We start from the raw sequence: 22,542 nt of genomic DNA, 5'->3' as shown, positions 1-22,542 counted from the left end.
TGTTGACACTGATCGATGTTATCTCTCAATTTTTTCATGGTGAACTACCGGTATGAATAGTTGTAAGTGAACAGTGGTGCATCGATATGGTTTACCAAGAACTTTCTGCATTGTACGGTGTGAAAAATGGTCGATAAATGTAAGTTTTTTATATTTCATAAAAATATGAAAACCGAAAATAATAGTGAGAGAATCTAAAAATGTACTACCTGCGGAGAAATATAACAAGAGATGGGTGAGCCAAACTCAGATATGTCTATTGAAAATACCAGCAATGTACTGGTGAATAAAAGGTATTTTAGACCTGGCCAGTACTTACTTTACAGGCAATAGTCTCCTGGTCAGTATTTCCCATGTCTGAAATTGCATTGAAAAAATGAGATTTGCTGTTTCCCTAATGTATAAGACTTTATTGAATCTACACCGAAATCTGACAAAAATTATAATTTCAAGAATAACATGTAAGTGTCGTGGGACTAGGGCCTTCCGTCCGGTAGACCGCTCGCCAGGTGCAAGTCTTTCGATTTGACGCCACTTCGGCGACTTGCGCGTCGATGAGGATGAAATGATGATGATTAGGACAACACAACACCCAGTCACTGAGCGGAGGAAATATCCGACCCAGTCGGAAATCGAAATCGGGCCCTTAGGATTGACATTCTGTCGCGCTGACCACGCAGCTACCGGGGGCGGACATGTCAAGAATAACGTAGATCGTACAAAGATAACATTTCGATTGGACTGGCTGTCAGTTTACCCACGGTTGGTTTACTCAGTTACAGTTACACTTAATTTTTCATTGTGGCAGATTCATAAACTGTCCATTTAGCGGTTTTCACGAATCAGCGAGAAAGCATAAGATGCAGTTGAAAAGTAAAGTAACTTTGTTGATATTATAACAAACCAAACTAAGAGTGTAGAAGAACTCGCCAATGAGCACCTAGCGAATTTAGTACGTACTAAGTTTAAAGAACGCTTTCCTGGCGTATTATTTTGTGCATTACATGTGACCTTTATTTACGAAAAAAATCAAATAGTGTTTTTGATGATTTGTTGCAGTTCAGAATGGAGTCAGGTGACGAATCGTTTCGGAATCATTTTGAGAATTCCCCTAAGAATTCCACGTATATTTCTTTTCGAACCTAAAATGATTCAGATTCTGAAACAGACCGTGCAGGTTTGCTAGCGGAAAGCTGATGCAGTTGACATATAAAACGGTTTGAAAATTGATGTTGAAGCTTGTGGTAGTGGTTCAAAAGCTCAGAACGTGTGGAAACGTTATTTATACCAAATTTTTAATTACAGGAAACCAAGTAATTGCGATAATAGACCTTACTATGGTACCAACAGTAAATAATAAAAGTGGCGGGAAAAAGTAATAACTGCGAACGTAAAAACAATTTTGGTTACAACATTATACTGTTGGCTTGTTTATGTTTATAACAGCGACCATGTAGAAGTGCACGGCGGTAAGCAGTAGGAGAAAATGATGGCAGGCAACAATGTCCTCAGAATTTCTAACTCACATAATACACGCGCAAACGAAGTTGACACTCGGCGCGGTGGGTGACAGGAGAGACTATAAAGGCATTTCCCATTTACAGTCCCTCGCATCAGCCACCGCGCCGAGCGTCAACTACACTCCTGGAAATGGAAAAAAGAACACATTAACAGCGATGTGTCAGACCCACCATACTTGCTCCGGACACTGCGCGAGGGCTGTACAAGCAATGATCACACGCACGGCACAGCGGACACACCAGGAACCGCGGTGTTGGCCGTCGAATGGCGCTAGCTGCGCAGCATTTGTGCACCGCCGCCGTCAGTGTCAGCCAGTTTGCCGTGGCATACGGAGCTCCATCGCAGTCTTTAACACTGGTAGCATGCCGCGACAGCGTGGACGTGAACCGTATGTGCAGTTGACGGACTTTGAGCGAGGGCGTATAGTGGGCATGCGGGAGGCCGGGTGGACGTACCGCCGAATTGCTCAACACGTGGGGCGTGAGGTCTCCACAGTACATCGATGTTGTCGCCAGTGGTCGGCAGAAGGTGCACGTGCCCGTCGACCTGGGACCGGACCGCAGCGACGCACGGATGCACGCCAAGACCGTAGGATCCTACGCAGTGCCGTAGGGGACCGCACCGCCACTTCCCAGCAAATTAGGGACACTGTTGCTCCTGGGGTATCGGCGAGGACATTCGCAACCGTCTCCATGAAGCTGGGCTACGGTCCCGCACACCGTTAGGCCGTCTTCCGCTCACGCCCCAACATCGTGCAGCCCGCCTCCAGTGGTGTCGCGACAGGCGTGAATGGAGGGACGAATGGAGACGTGTCGTCTTCAGCGATGAGAGTCGCTTCTGCCTTGGTGCCAATGATGGTCGTATGCGTGTTTGTCGCCGTGCAGGTGAGCGCCACAATCAGGACTGCATACGACCGAGGCACACAGGGCCAACACCCGGCATCATGGTGTGGGGAGCGATCTCCTACACTGGCCGTACACCACTGGTGATCGTCGAGGGGACACTGAATAGTGCACGGTACATCCAAACCATCATCGATCCCATCGTTCTACCATTCCTAGACCGGCAAGGGAACTTGCTGTTCCAACAGGACAACGCACGTCCGCATGTATCCCGTGCCACCCAACGTGCTCTAGAAGGTGTAAGTCAACTACCCTGGCCAGCAAGATCTCCGGATCTGTCCCCCATTGAGCATGTTTGGGACTGGATGAAGCGTCGTCTCACGCGGTCTGCACGTCCAGCACGAACGCTGGTCCAACTGAGGCGCCAGATGGAAATGGCATGGCAAGCCGTTCCACAGGACTACATCCAGCATCTCTACGATCGTCTCCATGGGAGAATAGCAGCCTGCATTGCTGCGAAAGGTGGATATACACTGTACTAGTGCCGACATTGTGCATGCTCTGTTGCCTGTGTCTATGTGCCTGTGGTTCTGTCAGTGTGATCATGTGATGTATCTGACCCCAGGAATGTGTCAATAAAGTTTCCCCTTCCTGGGACAATGAATTCACGGTGTTCTTATTTCATTTTCCAGGAGTGTATGTCTGCGCGAACAACATATATCTAGGAAAACTGTTTTCGATAATGCAGTGGAGTTCGTCCTGGAAGTAACTACAGTTTTTCGAATCCTGGCAGTGAATGAAATTTTGATAAACAGTTTTTGGACGGGAAGGATGGTTGATGGAACACTTCCAGATCACCAGTTTTGCGGCACAAAATGTATTCGGCACAGGCGACGACTCTCCCGTGGCATAATCCCTTTCTGTAATTTTTATTATATCCCTTTCTGTCCCAGCACTCAGGGAAAGTGGAGTGCTCGCAATGCGACTCTATATACTTCGAAAAGTGGTGATGGGTGATTCAGTTCTTCATCAAGATGACCAATCTCTGTCATGTCTCTACGTCACAAATAAAGAAATGCACCGTGTTTACAGTGAGAAGCTACAGGCTGTGATCTGCCTACGGATTTGAAGTCGAGCAGTGGAGAGCATTTACATTTGTACTCCGCAAGTCGCTGTAAGGTGTGTGGCAGAGGGTGGTGTAGTACCAGTAGGCTTAATGGGGGCGGGGATTCGAGGACTTGACGTTAAGAAATATCCTTAACTGTTTCGAAGCAGAAATGTACAAGCTGCAGAAATAAAAAGAATTGGTTACCAGCACCGCTTGGTAATTGCTAATGAAGTATTGCAACTAGTATTTTGTAATTTGAGAGCTGCAAAATTTGTGTTCTATTCAGTACATTTATTCACATTAAATATAAAAAGAACCATTGCCGTAGCCGATAATAAAAGCTGCCATAAAAATTTAGTATGAATTATCATAAGGTAGGCTACATAAGAACTAACGCTACATTTAGAATTGATTAAAGTTTTTTGCCAATTTTCTTTGGTGATAAAAAAGCTACAGCTGAACAAGAAAATTAAATAAGCAAGTTAGTTCTGGAGACCGTAGTGATTGGGTGGTGGTAATAACGCCAATTTTTCTAGTAGCTTTCACAGAAAGGAAATTGAAAATTTCGCTAGCTTTGTAAAAGAGTTATCTACAACTATGCCGTTCTTGCAGCAGAATGCATGATGTACAATATTCGCTGAGCAATGACTTGCTTTGTCAAGATAGCTAGCTGTCTGGTCAATTGCTGTAGCCCCTTGGTGGCGTGGACGAAGTACAGTGGTGTCAAGGTCTGCATGGATCAGGTTTAATTTAGATTTCATAATTATGTAGCAAAATCTCCATAATAGTAATATAGCACAGGAGAGCATATATATATGTACTAACAATGTAGGGAGTAACTGTTGCTGCAGTCAGACATTATAAAAAGTACTTTATTAAGAAAAGTTATTAAAAAGTCCAGAAGTATGTGCATTATGTCTGCAATTAGCATATCTGATAATTAAATTAATATTGTTAAAAGGGAAACAGGGAATCGAGAGCACAGGAAGGCTATATTTCTATCAAACTCAATGAAAAGTTTGTTAACAATAAGTCAGAAATAGAAAATATTTTTAATTATCATTTTTTAAGTTTTTTAGAGATAATAGTATCCAGCTGTTCATTAGAAAATGCAAGGCTGTGTACAGAAGAGGCAATACCTATGAACCAGAATGAGATTTTCACTTTGCAGCGGCGTGTGCGCTGATATGAAACTTGCTGGCAGATTAAAACTTTGTGCCGGACCGATACTCGAACGCGGGACCTTTGCCTTTCGTGGGCAAGTGCTCTACCATCTGAGCTACCCAAGCACGACTCGTGCCCCGTCCTCACAGCTTCAATTCTGCCTGTACCTCATCTCCTACATTCCAAACTTCACAGAATCTCGACTATGATATTTCATGACATTGAAATTCAACCCACCTCTCCCACTGAAATTAGAAAAATAACAAATTCACTCAAAAGTAAAAGCTTGTGTGGAATTGGTGGCATTTCCAACAGAGTCTGAAAGTTTATTCGCAACAGATACGTAGGATTCTCAGCCTATAAGTAGTAGCTCATTGAAACAGGGGATTTTTCCAGACAGACTAAAATTTGCTATTGTTAAACCATTGCAGAAAAAACGGGATAGGTCTGATGCTATCAAGTTGTGCCCAATCTCGCTTCTGACAGATTTATCCTAAATCCTTGAAACAGTAATGTATTCAAGAGTAGCTTCATGTATTTGTAAAAATGAAATACTGACAAAATGTCAGTTTAGTTTTCAGAAAGACTTTCGAACAGAAAATGCTATATATGCGTTCACTGATCAAATACTAAAAGCTCTGAATAACAGAACATCGCACATTGGAATATTTTGTGATCTCTCAAAACTGTGTGCATCATGAAATTCTTCAAGATAAGCTTAAGAACTGTGGCATGAGTAGGACAGTGCACAATGGTTTAATTAATCTTTAAGTGAAAGAATGCCATAAGTTGAAATTAACAGTGTGAAAAATCAGCAGAGTCCTCTAACTGGGCAGGTATCAAGAATGGAGTCCCACAGGGTTCAGTCTTGGGTCCCTTATTGTTCTTAATATACATTAATGACTTGCCAAACAGTATTCATGAAGATGCAAAGGTAGTTCTTTTTGCTGATCATACAAGTAAAGTAATCACACCAGACAAACAATAATTAACTCAGGAAATTATAAATAATGTCTTTCAGAACATTATTGAAAGGATGTCTGTGAATGGACTCTCATTAAATTATGAGAAGACACATTATTTTCAATTCTGTACAGTAATGGCATAACAATATTAGTGAATATAGACTTTGAACAGAGGTTTGTTGCTACAGCAACTATTCAAAATTTCTGGATGTGTGCACTGATGAGAAATTAAATTGGAAAAAAACCACATTGATGATCTGCCGAAACGTTTGAGTTCAACTACTTACGCTATTAGGGTTATTGCAAATTTTGTCGATAAACATATCAGTAAATTAGCCTATTATGCCTATTTTCATTCATTGCTTTCATATTGGATCATATTTTGGGGTAATTCATCAATAAGAGAAAAATTATTCATTGCACAAAGGCATGTAATCAAGAATATAACTGGAGCCATCCAAGATTATCTTGCAGACGTTTATTTAAGGAACCCAGGATAATCACAGTACCTTCTCAGTACACATATTCATTAAAAAATTTGTTATTAATAACCCATCCCAATGCAAAAATAGCAGCAAACTGCGTAGCTACAACACTAGAAGGAAGGTTGGTCTTCACTATTCTGGATTAAATCTGACTTTCACACAGAAAGGGGTGAATTATGCTGCCACAAAAATGTTCAACTTCATAAGTAACATCAGATAACTGTTTTACAGCATTATAAGGTTCAAAGTAGCGTCTGAGGAGCTTTTCAGAGAGACCAACCTCCCGAACAGAAGTGAAGATCCAGACGAGGTCACCAGGCTGGTAGACAACAGGGTGGTGGCTCGCCTCATACCTTCGGCGATCGTTTTCTTGATCCTGCAGCGTGCGGAGTCGAGCTAACTGCCGAGCTTCCTCAGCTCTGGTTAACACCTGGGCGATGTAGTCGTCGTCCACGTCACCAGGATGTAACAGAAACACAGTGTCCATCGTCGTAGTCGCCTCGCGCACATGCACCAGGAGTAATGGCGTAAATCCTGTGATGTCTTGTTTGGCAGTGTTGTAGGCAAACGTCACGAAAGGTAGCACCTCATCCCAGTTGCGCTGCTCAACATTGACGAACATTGATAGCATGTCGACCAAGGTCTTATTAAGGCATTCAGTAAGCCTTTTAGTTTGGGGATGGTAGGCAGTCGTCATATGATGAGTAATGTTGCACTGACGGTTTATCTCTGTCACAAGATTCGATTGAAAAACTTTCCCTTGATCCGTAATTAACGACCTTGGGGCACCGGGTTTTAATACAATGTCTTCCACTATGAATTTGGCTACCTCGAATGCTTCAGTTGTTTTCACTGCTTTTATAATGGCATAGCGTGTCAGATAATCAGTGCAAACAATAATCCATCTATAGCAACTAGCAGACGTTGGAAATCGTCCGATGAGGTCAATCCCAACATGCTGGTATGAGTCGGCCAGGTGGTTTCTGAGGAACTGCCTTTCGCCTCTGGCACTCTCGACAGTGCGACACATAGTGACAGACACTCCTAAATAAACCTGGTCAGAAAATTCTTTTGTGGATCCTATTGTATGTCTTAATAAATCCTAAATGTCCAGCCTCACGTGTGTCATGTAATTTCTGTAGAAAATCTAAGTGCATGTGTTCAGGAATCACTGGTAGCCACCTCTCTCCAAACGGATCAAAGTTTTTCTTGCAAAGTAATCCATTAACTACCTTAAACTGTCCTTTCACATCCTCTGACCGATTTAAGCCAAGCATAATTTGAGATATCTTGACATCCGTCTTCTGCTCAGCAGAGAGATCCTGGAGTGCAGAGAGACAGTCACTATTTTCATCAAAGTCTTGATGGTCTTGCACAGGGTTTCTTGAGAGACAGTCGGCATCGTGGTGTTTTCTTCCACTTTATACACTATGGTAATGTCATATTTTTGAAGACGTAGTGCCCACCTGGCGAGTCGTCCTGTTGGATCCTTAAGATCTGTCAACCAACAAAGTGAATGATGGTCTGTGACATCTGTGAATGGCCTTCCATAGAGATACTGTCGAAATCTGCACATGGCCCAGATCACAGCATGGCATTCTCTTTCTGTAGTTAAGTAATTCTCTCGGCTTTTGTTAAGTGTCCTAGAAGCATAGGCTTTAACCTTCTCTTTTCCATCCAAAATCTGCACCATAACAGCACCATTAGCCACCTTCAGCAGAGATGTTTTGTTGTCAACGAATACGGTTTTCTGCAACTGGCGACGGTACTTCTCCGAAACACCTGAATATGATCTGTGTGTAGTTCTGTAGGTGCTCTCTCATCATACAGACCAAGTACAGGGTCAGTCGTCAGAGCTTTTCGCAGCACATTGAAAGTATCTTGTTGAGCACCACCCCAGATAAATTTAGCATCAGCTTTTAACAACTCTTGGTGTGGCCTGGCTTTGATACAAAAGTCTTTGATAAAACGACCATAATAAGAACATAATCCGAGGAAGCTTCTCACATCTCTAATACTTTTAGGAAAAGGAAATTCCGTTATAGATCTCACCTTTTCTGGGTCTGGCCGCGTACCTTCGTTTGACACAAGGTGTCCAAGTATTTTGATTTCTTTTGCTCCAAAGAGACATTTTTTTGGATTAAGTTTCAGTACATCTTGTTGGAGACACTTAAGAACGGCCCCAAGTCTTTCTATGTGTTCATCAAATGTCTCTGAGAACACTATAATATCATCTAAATAACAAAGACACAGCATCCACTTCAGGTGACTTAGAAGATTATCCATCATCCGTTCAAAAGTTGCTGGTGCATTACACAAACCAAACGGCATTACCTTAAACTCATGCAGGCCATCAGGGGTGATGAACGCAATTTTCTCACGATGAGCCACATCTACGTCGATTTGCCAATATCACGAGCACATGTCCATGGTTGAGAAAAACTTAGCCCCCTTCAGACAATCCCAACTGCCACCCTTCTTCCTGGCGAGGACCACTGGTGACGACCATGGGCTCTGCAAAGGCTGATAGATGTCATTCTTCATCATTTTCTCCACCTTGTCGCAAGTTATTCGACGTTCTGTTGCTGACACATGGTATGCTCTCTGGTTTATTGGTTGATGGTCTCCAGTGCTAATCCGGTGCTTCACCATCGATTTGTCTAATTTGCTCCTCACCTGTGGATTGAAGCATTCAGAGAACTCTTGAAGAATGGAAAGTAGCTTCTTCCGTTGTTCCTTAGTGAGATCTGGTGATAGTCGAGCTAGAAGACCTTGTCTCGTAGTGGTAGCGCCAATTTTGCCCACAGACTTAGCAAGGAAGGATTCTATGATGCTCAGCTGTTCGGCAATTAATGGCTCAGCATTTGCTATGCACATACATCTTGGAAGGATCTATAGTTCTCGGCGACAATTAACTATCCACAATTCACCGAATCCATTCTTAAACGAGACGACAAAGGCTGGGATGACCAACTTATTCTTCAGTGGTATGCTTCTCTTACATTCCATACAAGATCCATGGGTTGATACATGGCATGACACGTGACAGTTACTTTCTAGCGCTGACTGCAGGAATGATCACTTCATCCAGCACACATACTCTCAACACACTCGGATGCGCATGGTCCGCAGCCCGTGGTCGTGAGGTAGCATTCTCGCTTCCCGCGCCCGGGTTCGATTCCCGGCGGGGTCAGGGATTTTCTCTGCCTCGTGATGACTGGGTGTTGTGTGATGTCGTTAGGTTAGTTAGGTTTAAGTAGTTCTAAGTTCTAGGGGACTGATGACCATAGATGTTAAGTCCCATAGTGATCAGAGCCATTTTTGGATGCGCACCTTCCTGTCCACAGTATCTCATCTCGTCTAGCATAATCTTCGAGTGACCACAATCTATAATTGCCTGAGAAGCTTTCAAAAAGTCCCATCCGAGAATGACTTCATGACTACACTCTTGTAAGATGATGAATTCTAAGGGCTGTGTATGGACACTTATACCCACGTGAATGACACATCTTCCTGTAGGTTTTAAATATTTCCCATTAGCCACCTTCAGCAGAGATGTTTTGTTGTCAACGAATACGGTTTTCTGCAACTGGCGACGGTACTTCTCCGAAACACCTGAATATGATGCTCCAGAGTCCACAAAAGCTTAGGCTGGTCGTCCATCTATTATGAAGGATATCAACGTAGTTTCCTATCATTTTTGTAGTGATCGACGGCGGAGGATTTTTCTCTTCGGCGGCCTCACCTCCAAGGAAGGTCACACCCTTTAGTTTTCCAGGTTGCGGCAGATAGGTAATCGGCTGGAGCTTCTAAACGGCAATGGAGACCTTGATTGGCGTGTTGGGAAGCATGCTCTCTAGCGGCTAGCTTGCGGCGATGGTGACCTACATCGTCCTGCACCCACATCTTCTTGTTCATCTTCGTCATCCCGGAGTTGGCGCCGGCTAAGATCGGTCTACTGTCTTCTGGCATCGGCGTCATCAAATATCCACTGCCTTTCTCGACAATAGCACACCGCATGTCCCAGTCATCCGCAGTGGAAACATACTGGTTGGTTATCCTGTGTCCTCCAGACGTCAGTCTTTCTTGGTGCCGAAACAGGTTCCTCATGCAGCAATGTAGGAACGTAACTTCGCCTGGGTCTCGAGTTTTTCACCGTTTTAAAGGGAATTGAAGGACGAGAGATTGGGTTCAATGTCTGTTCCACTTCCTCCCTTATGACCTCTTGAAGCATCTCGGTTTTTTTGCTCGCCGTGTAATCCAAGTACCTTCTGAACTTTCTCTCTCACTACCTGACGAAGAACAATTGTGAAAACAGTTGCTTCCTTCATCACAGACAGCGATACAATGTTTGGAAGCCGTTCAAACTTCTTGCGTGTAATTCTTTATTGATGCATTGTCTCGATATACTGGCACCATTTTATGGAATCGTCTGCTATCGAAACCTCCTTCAAGAGTAGGGCTTGATACATGTCCTCAGCAACACACTTCATGATATGTGCAACCTTATCTTCCTCCTTCATTCTAGGATCCACTATTTTACACAGCACCAAGACGTCTTGAATGTAGGATGCTGTCGTTTCTCCTGGACGCTGTGGGCTGCACTTTAATTTATCTTCAGCCTTGCACTTCTGTTGTTATGTGTTGCCGAAATACTTGCACAGTTCCGCCTGGAATACTTCCCAGCTTGTGAACTTCTCCCCGTTGTTCTCATACCACTGCTTGGCAGTGCCCTCCAAGTAGAAAAATACGTTAGCCAAACACACAGTGTCATCCCATTTGTTAAATTTGGCTATACGCTCATATACCTTCAGCCACTTGTTTGGATCTTGGCCATCGTAACCAGAGAACCCGGAAGGATGTCTTATGTGGTGACACACAGTTGCTGTCATCGTAACGTCCTCTTCTTTTCTGTCTCCAAGAGATTGCAATCCGTTGAATATGGCTTGAACTCGGGTTTCTCGCCACGTAAACGGCGGCTCTGTCGTGGCCTGATGGGAGCCACTGTGTCGTTGATAATGTGCGATATCACAAGTTCCAATACCCAGCACCTCCACTAGAATAATATCACCTAGAAGAAGGTGTAATTAGATGAATGATGAACTCTAACTTCACTTAACGAAGGTTTATTCAGCACTTGCACATCTGCCTCCAGCCAGAACATACGGTATATATACAGTTACAGAACATTCCAGTACAATGATTCTTGACATTTGTGGACACTTCTAGAATGTACTCGAACGAAATATAGAAATTAAAATTTTACAGTTCTGGTGAGTTTTTAATTCATGACTCTCCATGCAACAGTCTAGTATCATTACCACTATACTGTGGTGACTGTGCTACTGAGCTTCTTCTGCGACAATATTGTCTTTGTTTTCAAAAAATAAATAAATAAATAAATAAATAAATAAATAAATAGGGAAACTTACTTTCTGGATGCACGTCATATATTTGTTAGGTGAGTAACATAATGTCCCTGACATTCTTTCAATGACTTTCAGGTAGGCATATGTCATGCTAACAACAAGAGTTATGTGGTCATTACACCTTAAATTGCTTTGGATGCTCCATAAATATTTGAATGTTGTGACTGATTTTACAACTAAGATGCATACGAGGGGGGACCCAAAAGAAACTGGATTGTTGTCATAAAAATTTTATTGATGAACCTTTTTACAAAATTACTTCAGTCACCTTCAAAATACTTTCCATTACATGCGATGCACTTGTCAAGTCTCTTTTCCCACTGTTGGAAGCATGTTTGGAACTCTTCAAGTTTGATATTGTCCAGTGCCCTTTGCGAAGCTGCTTTTACCGCCTCCACATCGTCATAACGCTCCCCTTTTAGCGTTTTTTTCATTCGTGGAAATAGGAAAAAGTCGCACGGGGCTAGTTCCGGCTAATACGGAGATTGGGGAACAACAGACCACCTCTGAGATGCCAAATAGTGGGTCACTCGTAAGGCCGTGTGTGCTGGAGCGTTGTCGTGATGCAGAAACCAGTCACCTGATCGCCAAAGTTCCGGGCGTTTCCTCCTCACATCCTCTCGCAGACGCCTTAAAACATCCAAGTAAAAGTGCTGGTTAACAGTCTGGCCAGGAGGTACGAAATCCCGATGCACAATTCCACGAACATAAAAAAAGACAATGATCATTGTCTTCACATTTGACCTCACTTGCCTTGCTTCTTTTGGTCTGGGAGAGTTGGGAGTCCTCCACTAGCTTGACGCTTGCTTGGTTTCTGGGTCATACCCGAAATGCCAACTCTCATCCCCTGTAATGACTTTGTTCAAGAAGTTTGGATCACGTGCAATCTCTGTTTTCAAGTCCTGACACACATTCATGCGAATGGTTTTTTGCTCCTGTGTGAGAAGGCGCGGAACAAATTTAGCAGCAACACGTCTCATGTGCAAATCCTCACTCAAAATCTGCTGGCACGAGCTCCAACTGATTCCTGTCTCTGCTGAAATTTGGTCGATCGCTTGGCGACGATCGTCGTTGATCTTTTGGCGCACCTTTTCAATGTTCTCCTCATTTCGCGATGTTGAAGGGAGTCCAGAATGAGCTTGGTCTTCAACACACATCTCACCACGTTTAAAGCGCCCAAACCACTCGAAAACCTGTGTGCGGCTCATAGCGTCCTGAAGCATTTGGTGTGTCTCCGTTGCAGTTTTTTTTAAGCAGGAAATAAAATTTCACATACACTCTTTGTTCTTTTAAAGTTGCCATAACGACTTTGCAGAGATAACCTGCCAACAGTCAGAGAAACACAATAACACACTTGCACGTTCAGCTCTACACTGACGCCGTCTGCACAGCTGTTTCATGAAGGTCTCTACCAACACCATCTACCGTGAGAACCCTGCACTACGTCTACGAGTGGCAGCGCCCTCGGAGTCCAGTTTCTTTTGGGTCCCCCCCTCGTATGTGGTGCTCAGCATACAGCTAGCACCCACACATAAGTTCTTCCCCAAGTTATAAGATTTTTGTCCCCCCTTGTCCCCAAAACAGTTGCACCCCTCACCTCTTGGGGTCTTTGTGACCTACCATTCCCTGACCCCTCCCTCTCTCTCTCTCTCTCACTCTCTCTTTAGATTAGATTAGATTTACTTTCATTCCAATTGATCCGTAGTGAGGAGGTCCTCCATGAGGAAGGAACTATTAATTTTCAAAGCTAAGGTACTATCATACATTTTTGTATGTGTCTATTGGCTGCACTAAATATTTATCACCCCGTGGATGATTACTGGCCAGCAATTCTGTATAACTATTTTAAAGTTCTTGGATGTCCTATTCTCCACTACATGTTAATGATGTCAGAAATCTCTGCTTCATAAATTAGAGATTTCAGAGGGATCCATAAAAGGAAAGCAAGTGGATTAAGCTCTAGTGCTCAAGTCAATCTTATTAAAATGCTTCCATTTCAATCCTTTTTCAGGAAAATAGTTGTCCATAAAATGTTACCTATAGTGCAGAGGTGAGCAGCACGTCCACCAGGTATCTATCACATGTTTTTAAAATGAACTGAATTAGTTACTTCCAATAATTCTATCAAAGAAAGGTCCATAAAATGTGAATACCTTTCTTGGTGGTATTGCATGCCATCATCTGAGAAGACTAATGATAAAACTAGACCAAATATTGGCTCCATACTTTGTGTTGGTGTCCACATACATGCATTCTGTGAATGTTGATTTCTATTCACTAATCCATTGTATGAGAATTCACTGTGTCTCCTTTTATAACATGGGCTGCATTGCGAAAAGGATTGTTCTTGAGAAATTCTGATCTTGCATGTGATGACTTATAATGTAGTGACAGAATTCCAGCCTCTATATCTAGTCTCCTGGCAGCAATTCTTGTAACTTCTACATGTAACAGGGATGGGCAATTTTCTGTGCAGTACTCACACAACAGAGCTTTCTTAATGCAACTGTGAAATACTTGGTACTTATTCTTTGGATTTCCACAGCAGTTTGGAACACAGATTTTCCTTGCCTTCTGATCTATATTGGTGCTTGCTCATGACCACTAAACCATAGAAATAGCACAAATATACCTGGTACATTCATGGTAAATTGGAGAAACTGTATGTGAATTGATGTAAATATGGCAATGGAAAGCCCTTGATGGAATAAAAATAATTTAAGCATTAAAGGTAAAAACTCAGCAGATAGTGGAGTAGTTGAGTCATTGATAGGCACATAAAAGGATGGAGAACTTTCTTAGCTTTTTGATGAAAAGAGAGAGAGAGAGAGAGAGAGAGAGAGAGAGAGAGAGAGAGAGAGAGAGAGAGAGAGCACTCATTCAGTTGTTGTCTTTGATTATCTGGATTCGTGTTAGGCCAATAACAAAAGCAGAGCATTAATTTTACAGCCTCCTTCACCTCCACAGCCTTGGAATGGTGTTATAAATGCTACACAAGATGGAGCACGATGCCCAAATGCACAGAGTGCAAATGATAGCTCAGAGGACTGCCTGTTTCTCAATGTATATACAACCAAAGTAAGTAACAAGAAAGCTTCTGATTAACTCAAAAATTGTTGCATAAATTTTCTGTAACTATGAAACAATTTTTTGCATTAGATATAGCATATGTTAAATGCTGCCTTTCCTACATAGCTTTTGCCGTATATCATCAATTATACAAAGTATACATGTCCCAGTTATTGGGGGAATGTTTAATTATAACAGCAGTATGTATTGTTCCAAGTTGTCAGGATAGATGTCTAAACTGTAAGCTTTCAGCCATCAGCACATGCTCTAGTTAAAGTAGTAAAATAATGCTAGAATAAGTTCGTGTAACAGCTACTTTATATATATACAAACAACAGCCCTAATACTAATAACATACAAAACATAAAAAAGATTGTTACTAAAAATAACATCTTTGGCTGTAAAGAAGTACAATCAACACAGCACAGAAACATCTTTTCCCTGGCTTGTACAGAGTTTAACTGAGAAATCTTAAAATACTCAGGTGTGCAAAACTTAAAGATGACAGTAACATTTGCATAATTTGTCACTGCCAAGTAACACAGCATGATGAAACTTGGACCATACATAGAAAGAACTGCTACAGTATGGTTCACAAGGGAACTAAAAGAAACATGCAATGAGGAAAATGGAAATTACATTTCTATTCAAAGAGAATACTCATAACCACACTGAAGTCACCACAATTTGTGATGATCCCCTGGACATTACAAAAGGTGGGATATCTTCCATGCTGGCCAGAATGTTGCTAAGGAGTTCTTGAGGCAGGGCATTCCATTCCTTCACCAGTGTGGCTGACAACTGCTTGATGGTCATCGGTGCTTGTGATGAGCTGCAGTATGCCTGTCCAATGCATCCCACTCATGCTTGTTACGATTTAAGTAGGATGAAAGGGCAGCGCAGTCCAGTCACCAAATATCCTCTCACTTCAAGAGCTCCTACACATGCACAGTTCAATGTGGTCATACATTGTCATCCATAGAAATGAAGTCAGGACCAACGCACCCCCGAAAAGATGCACATGGGGAAAGAGTGCAGTGTCACAAGAACACTGACTGGTAAGTGCACTTCATTACCAAGATTTGGAGGTCAGTATACCCTTCCATCATTACGCCTCTCTTTTGCAACTTTGGACTGGTTTTTCATTGTACTGATTAACAGAAGTTGCTGACACATAGCTACTTCAGCATGCTGGAAGTATGACAATAACACCTGGGCTATGGGAACTATAATGTCTGACAATGTTCCTGGATGCATTATCCATTCCCAATTCTCACCAGATTAGGTTAAAAGTCACACAGGAACATTGTCAAACATGGTCCTTTTGTGGTGCAAGTGTTAGGGTGTGGGGAGGCACAATGTTGCATGGATATGCTGAACTCAAAATCTTTCAACACACTACAGTTACCAGTCAGTGTCACTGTGACACTGTTCTCCTTCCCCATGTGTATCTTTTTCAAGGGTGCGTTTGGCCCTGCCTTCATTTTTATGGATGTCAGTGTGCAGTCACATCAACAGCTCACAGCTCAGATGGAGGAGATCTTGGAATGAAAGGATATTCGGCAAATGGACTGGCCTGGCCATTCCCTGCCTTCAATCACACTGAGCACAGTTGGGATGCATTGGGGAGATGTATTGCAGTATTTCCATGTCAGTCAACGATGACATAGCAGTTATCTACCATTGCCCCACCACAAGAATTCATTACCAACCTTGTGCCCAGCATGGGATCACAGTGCAGATTATGCATCACAATCTGTGGTGATCTACACACCCTATTGACAACCATGTCTCACCATTTACCTTCTCCAGGGAGCCATCAGAAATCATACAACCTCAAAGGGGCCATCATAAACCATGGTGACGTAGGTGTAATTATTAACTTTGAATAAAAGTATCATTTCTACTCTCTCATTGTGAATTTCTTTCAGTTACCTTCTGTTCTAAAGCATAGCAGTTCTTTCCATCTATGGTCCAAGTTTCATTACACTATGATACTTGGCAGTGACACATCATGCAAAAGTTACTTTCATCTTAAGTGTTGGACACCAGTGTAGAATAGTAAGCCTCATGCCATATGTGTCAGAAAAATCTACATATACATACTTTATTATGTAGCACAAGATATCAGGGTGGTTAAAATTAAACTGGCCTGGAAAATATTTCGTGCAACATAGGCAACCCAAGTTACACCATGCACCCCAGGGTGCATATGACACTATGGCCAATGCCTTCACAAGATTAATTTTCTTGGTGATGTTGCAGGCACATGCCCAGTAGGGGAAGTAGTTAAGAGGAACAGAGATTAATAGGAAACTATTCTAGAGATGGTACGGACCACAAATGAGAAAATTCACTGACTTAATCAACTTTCATGAAGGAAAATCCACATAGGAATTTCAACAAAGTAGGAAAAGATAGATTGTTACTTACCATAAAGAAAACACATTAAGTTACAGACAGGCACAATTAAAAGACACTTAAACAAAGCTTTTGGCCACAGCCTTCATCAGCAAAAGAGAAACAGAGACACACACCATTCATACACACAAGCAAGCGCACCTCATACACATATGGTGGCCAATTCTGGCAGCTCTGGCCATTCTTTTAGTTGTGCCTGTCTGCAACTTAACCACCTCTTCTTTTTGGTAAGTACCAACCTACGTTTTTCTACAGTGGCAACTTTCACAAAGTGCAGATTGATGTGATCCTGCACTTATGAATAGCAAAGACAATTGGCTGTTCATGTGCTAGTGTCATGAGCATCTATAGAAGTCGGTTGTGTGTTGTGAAATCATGAGTGAGCAACAAGGATGCTGGACAACCGCACCTCATCACATAATGTGGAGGTTGGAGGCTTGCACACACTGTAAAGCAGGAAGGGCAGTGATCTGTGGAAGATATACTAACAGTGTTTTGGAACACAGTGTTCAGCGCACATTCTTGAATATGGTGTTCTACAACAGACAACTGCTGGTGTTCTCACATTGGTCCAATAATATCGTAATTATGATTCAAATGGGATCATCAATATTGGACTCTGGACCAAAGGAAATGTGCCACCTGGTCAGATGAATTAAGGTTCTTGTTACATGAGATCAATGATCATGTATGGATATACCATTATCCAGGTGAACAACTGCTCCAAAAACGCAGCATATGATGGGTGCAGACCATTAGCAGCTGTATTATGCTATAGGGAACATTCATCTGGGTTCCATGGAACCTGTGCTAGTAACTAAAAGTATGAAGACAGCTGCGGACTACTAGAACATTATTTTGGACCACCTGCATCCTTTCCCTAATGACAGTAGCATTTACCAGCAGGATAACTGTCTCTATCATAAGGCAAAAATCAAACTACAGGAGTTTGAGGACTATGATAGTGTACTGATGTTGATGTCTTGGCCATGAAATTTACGTGATCTAGACCCAGTGGAACACATCTGGGATGGTATCAGACACCAACTCCGCACCCACAAACCACTGGCCAGTAACTTATGGCTACTGCATGAACTGTACGTAAACATCTGGTGCCACATACCTCCAGAAACTTACCAAGCATGTGTCAAACTGATGCGATGCAGAGTTGCTATGGACTACAGGTGGATTGGCACACTATTAAACAGGTGACCACAATGTCTTGGCTCACCTGTGTATGGCCCACTGGGGCTGTTGAAAGGTAAGAACATAAAAGGCTTTTGAGACATGTTGTTGTTGTTGTGGTCTTCAGTCCTAATACTGGTTTGAAGCAGCTCTCCTTGCTACTCTATCCTGTGCAAGCTTCTTCATCTCCCAGTACCTACTGCAACCTACATCCTTCTGAATCTGCTTAGTGTATTCATCTCTTGGTCTCCCTCTACGATTTTTACCCTCCACACTGCCCTCAAATACTAAATTGGTGATTCCTTGATACCTCAGAACATGTCCTACCAACCGATCCCTTCTTCTAGTCAAGTTGTGCCACAAACTTCTCTTCTCCCCAATCCTATTCAACACCTCCTCATTAGTTAGGTTATCTACCCATCTAATCTTCAGCATTCTTCTGTAGCACCACATTTCGAAAGCTTCTATTCTCTTCTTGACTAAACTATTTATCATCCATGTTTCACTTCCATACATGGCTACACTCCATACAAATACTTACAGAAACGACTTCCTGTCACTTAAATCTATACTCGATGTTAACAAATTTCTCTTCTTCAGAAACGCTTTCCTTCCCATTGCCAGTCTACATTTTATATCATCTCTACTTCAACCATCATCAGTTATTTTGCTTCCCAAATAGCAAAACTCCTTTACTACTTTAAGTGTCTCATTTCCTAATCTAATTCCCTCAGCATCACCCGACTTAATTCGACTACATTCCATTATCCTCATTTTGCTTTTGTTGGTGTTCATCTTATACCCTCTTTTCAAGAAACTGTCCATTCCGTTCAACTGCTCTTCCAAGTCCTTTGCTGTCTCTGACAGAATTACAATGTCATCGGCGAACCTCGAAGTTTTTATTTCTTCTCCATGGATTTTAATACCTACTCCAAATTTTTCATTTGTTTCCTTCACTGCTTGCTCAATATACAGATTGAATAACATTGGGGATAGGCTACAACCCTATCTCACTCCCTTCCCAACCACTGCTCCCCTTTCATGCCCCTCAACTCTTATAACTGCCATATAGTTTCTGTACAAATTGTAAATAGCCTTTCGCTCCCTGTATTTTACCCCTGCCACATTCAGAATTTGAAAGAGAGTATTCCAGTCAACATTGTCAAAAGCTTTCTCCAAATCTACAAATGCTAGAAACATAGGTTTGCCTTTCCTTAATCTAGCTTCTAAGATAAGCCGTAGAGTCAGTATTGCCTCATGAGTTCCGACATTTCTACGGAATCCAAACTGATCTTCCCCAAGGACAGCTTCTACTAGTTTTTCCATTTGTCTGTAAAGAATTCGCGTTAGTATTTTGCAGCCGTGACTTATTAAACTGATAGTTCGGTAATTTTCACATCTGTCAACACCTGCTTTCTTTGTGATTGGAATTATTATATTCTTCTTGAAGTCTTAGGGTATTTCGCCTGTCTCATACATCTTGCTCACCAGATGGTAGAGTTTTGTCAGGACTGGCTCTCCCAAGGCCGTCAGTAGTTCTAATGGAATGTTGTCTACTCCCGGGGCCTTGTTTCGACTCAGGTCTTTCAGTGCTCTGTCAAACTCTTCACGCAGTATCATATCTCCCATTTCATCTTCATCTAAATCCTCTTCCATTTCCATAATATTGTCCTCAAGTACATTGCCCTTGTATAGACCCTCTATATACTCCTTCCACCTTTCTGCTTTCCCTACTTTGCTTAGAACTGGGTTTCCATCTGAGCTCTTGATATTCATACAAGTGATTCTCTTTTCTCCAAAGGTCTCTTTAATTTTCCTGTAGGCAGTATCTATCTTACCCCTAGTGAGATAAGCCTCTACATCCTTACATTTATCCTCTAGCCATCCCTGCTTAGCAATTTTGCACTTCCTGTTGATCTCATTTTTGAGACGTTTGTATTCCTTTTCACCTGCTTCATTTACTGCATTTTTATATTTTCTCCTTTCATCAATTAATTGATGAATTGAGACATGTATGAGCAACTTAATAGCTGTGAGTGTATGAATTTGAATCCCGGTGAGAAATGAGTTTTAATTTGGTACAAACATACAGTTCAGTCTTGACTCATTCTGCATCCCTGAAGTCTCTCCCTCATGATGGGATTCATGGTTCCCAAAACATTCGAGTGCACACTCTACCAGGAAGTGAGAAGCACCACTAACAAATTCTTTTGAAATCCATTTCAGCTGCCAGAAGGCAGACAAAATACTGGGAGGCCTGTGCTGGTGTTCTTCCACCCTGGAGGCTTCTACAGCATGAGAGGGAGCAGTGACCTGTTTGGCCCTCAGTACCTCATGGATGAGGATATTGTTCTGGTCACTGTTAACTATAGGCTTGGTGCTCTAGGTATGTACATTTAACATGCTGTCATGTTTGATTTCTGTTCATTTTTTTACCATATTTCACTTGAAGCACAGCAAGCCTGATCAATCAGCATTCTTGTAAAAATACTTTTATGACATGAACTGCAAATACAGCTAAATATTTTTATTTTCAGATCCATCAAAACAAGAAAAGTGTGAACTATTTCAGAATAACTATTTTCAAATTATACACTTAGCCTTCTTGCTCTACTTTTTTCCAAAGATATTAATGCATTTGATAAGGTGTAATACACAGAGTTGGTGAGGCCTGTATGTCCACTTATTGATGTATTGCTTGTTGGTTCTTGTCTTTGGATCTTTGGCAAATATTTATTTAACAATTTTTCTGATGTTTCACCAGCATTAATGGCTGGCATTATCAGAGGTTCACCTTCCATTGCTGGTGCCATTCTAGTGATGGAGGGTGAACCTGTGACAATGCCAGCCACTCATGTTGATGAAACGTCAGAAAAATTATTAAACAAGTGTTGGGTGAAGATCCTTAGACAAAACCCAACAGGCAATATGTTATGTGTAAAATGTCTAATAAAGATATTATACCATCATATTTTAATAGATATTTGATTGAAGTATCGAGATGTAGGACCTACTGGATCTGCTCTACAAAACTTGATGACTTAAGGTTCTAAAGTATCAAATAATCAAAACTGCAGTCAGCAGTTTTGCAGACTATCTTCAATTGAAAAATAGTCATGTTCTTCAAATATGTCATGATATATAATTTTGTATTAAATTTGACATTATATAAATAATTACATAAATTACATCAATAGTAATAAATTATATTTTTGCAAATATTAACAATTTCCACTATCATCACCTGTATAAAAGACATGTTAACACTGAATAGATCAATAGCAATGAGAGGAGAAGTAACTTTTTGACCTGTGATGGAATGCACAAACTTGTGATTATGGGTGAAAAGTACCGCAGTAGAAGTAAAAGGGTATTTTACAATTTTTTTAAAGAGTTATGGGCTAAACTGCTTTAAGAAGAATTGTGTAATATATTCCAACTTCCATTCCTTCTGTACATTAATGATCTAAACTTAAATGTAGATGCTCATAAAATGATGTCACCACAATTATTACAACAGTCATTTAACATTGTCAAATACAACTAAGCAACTAAGCGTAGAATAATCAGCTTTTAATAAATAATAAAGGAGCACCACACTAGAATTTACCATTGCTCTGAACAAGGACTTATGTTTCCCATTTCTCCCTATCAGTGATGAACCAACTGTTAACATTAGAGTAACCAAATTCTTAGGATTATGGCTGCAAAACAACATAAAATGGAATAATTATACAGAACATCTTAATGCAAAACTGAACAAGAACTGCTACTTTCTTTGCTTACTATAATCCTGCTGTAGTGAGCAAACAATAAAGAGTGCATACCTTGCCTACTTTCATTTTCACTTTAGATATGGGCTCATAATCTGGGGAAAATGGAAAGCGGCTGTATAGTTCTGTTTAAGATCTCTAGTATTCTTCTTTCACCATATACTACATTATGGAAACATTTATAATATTCTTTAAAATAAATGTAACAGGTAAGGACAGCAGAAGGCAAAAAACTGTGATATTCGTGATCACTTTACCAGACAAAACAATTACTTACACTTGACCCAAGTCAACACATCCCTGTGCAAAAATAGTACTTTCCACATGGAAGTTAAATCTTACTACAACCTCCCTACAACCATAAAAACATATATCTTCGGGAAATCTTTAAAGTCACATTACTCCACTGAAGAGTGAATTATGAAAATATTTAAATGTATGAAGTTTATTATTTGTAATTTAAATATGTATGCATAGAAATCACTTTTACTTGTGTGTGTATGAATTGGCTTGTTCAAAGTCTTATGCATAAGCTGGTTTTGTAGACTACAGGAACAACAAAAATTCAGTATAATGCAAT

The 22,542-nt window shown here is 41.4% G+C and overlaps 1 protein-coding gene across 1 annotated transcript in view; it reads left to right on the top strand.

The window, feature by feature from the left end:
* Positions 1-22,542, top strand: part of LOC126236053 (esterase E4-like) — a 75,110-nt gene that overhangs the window by 18,967 nt on the left and 33,601 nt on the right. Inside the window, exons 2-3 of the mRNA XM_049945093.1 lie at positions 14,464-14,592; positions 20,416-20,575. Coding sequence (XP_049801050.1) covers positions 14,464-14,592; positions 20,416-20,575 — 289 coding nt within the window. The remainder of the gene's footprint in view (positions 1-14,463; positions 14,593-20,415; positions 20,576-22,542) is intronic.

This window comes from Schistocerca nitens, chromosome 2, assembly GCF_023898315.1.
Source record: "Schistocerca nitens isolate TAMUIC-IGC-003100 chromosome 2, iqSchNite1.1, whole genome shotgun sequence".
NCBI classification, from domain to species: Eukaryota; Metazoa; Arthropoda; class Insecta; order Orthoptera; family Acrididae; genus Schistocerca; species Schistocerca nitens.
The sequence above is the reverse complement of the archived record's forward strand: the minus strand, read 5'-3'. Positions and strand labels throughout refer to the sequence as shown.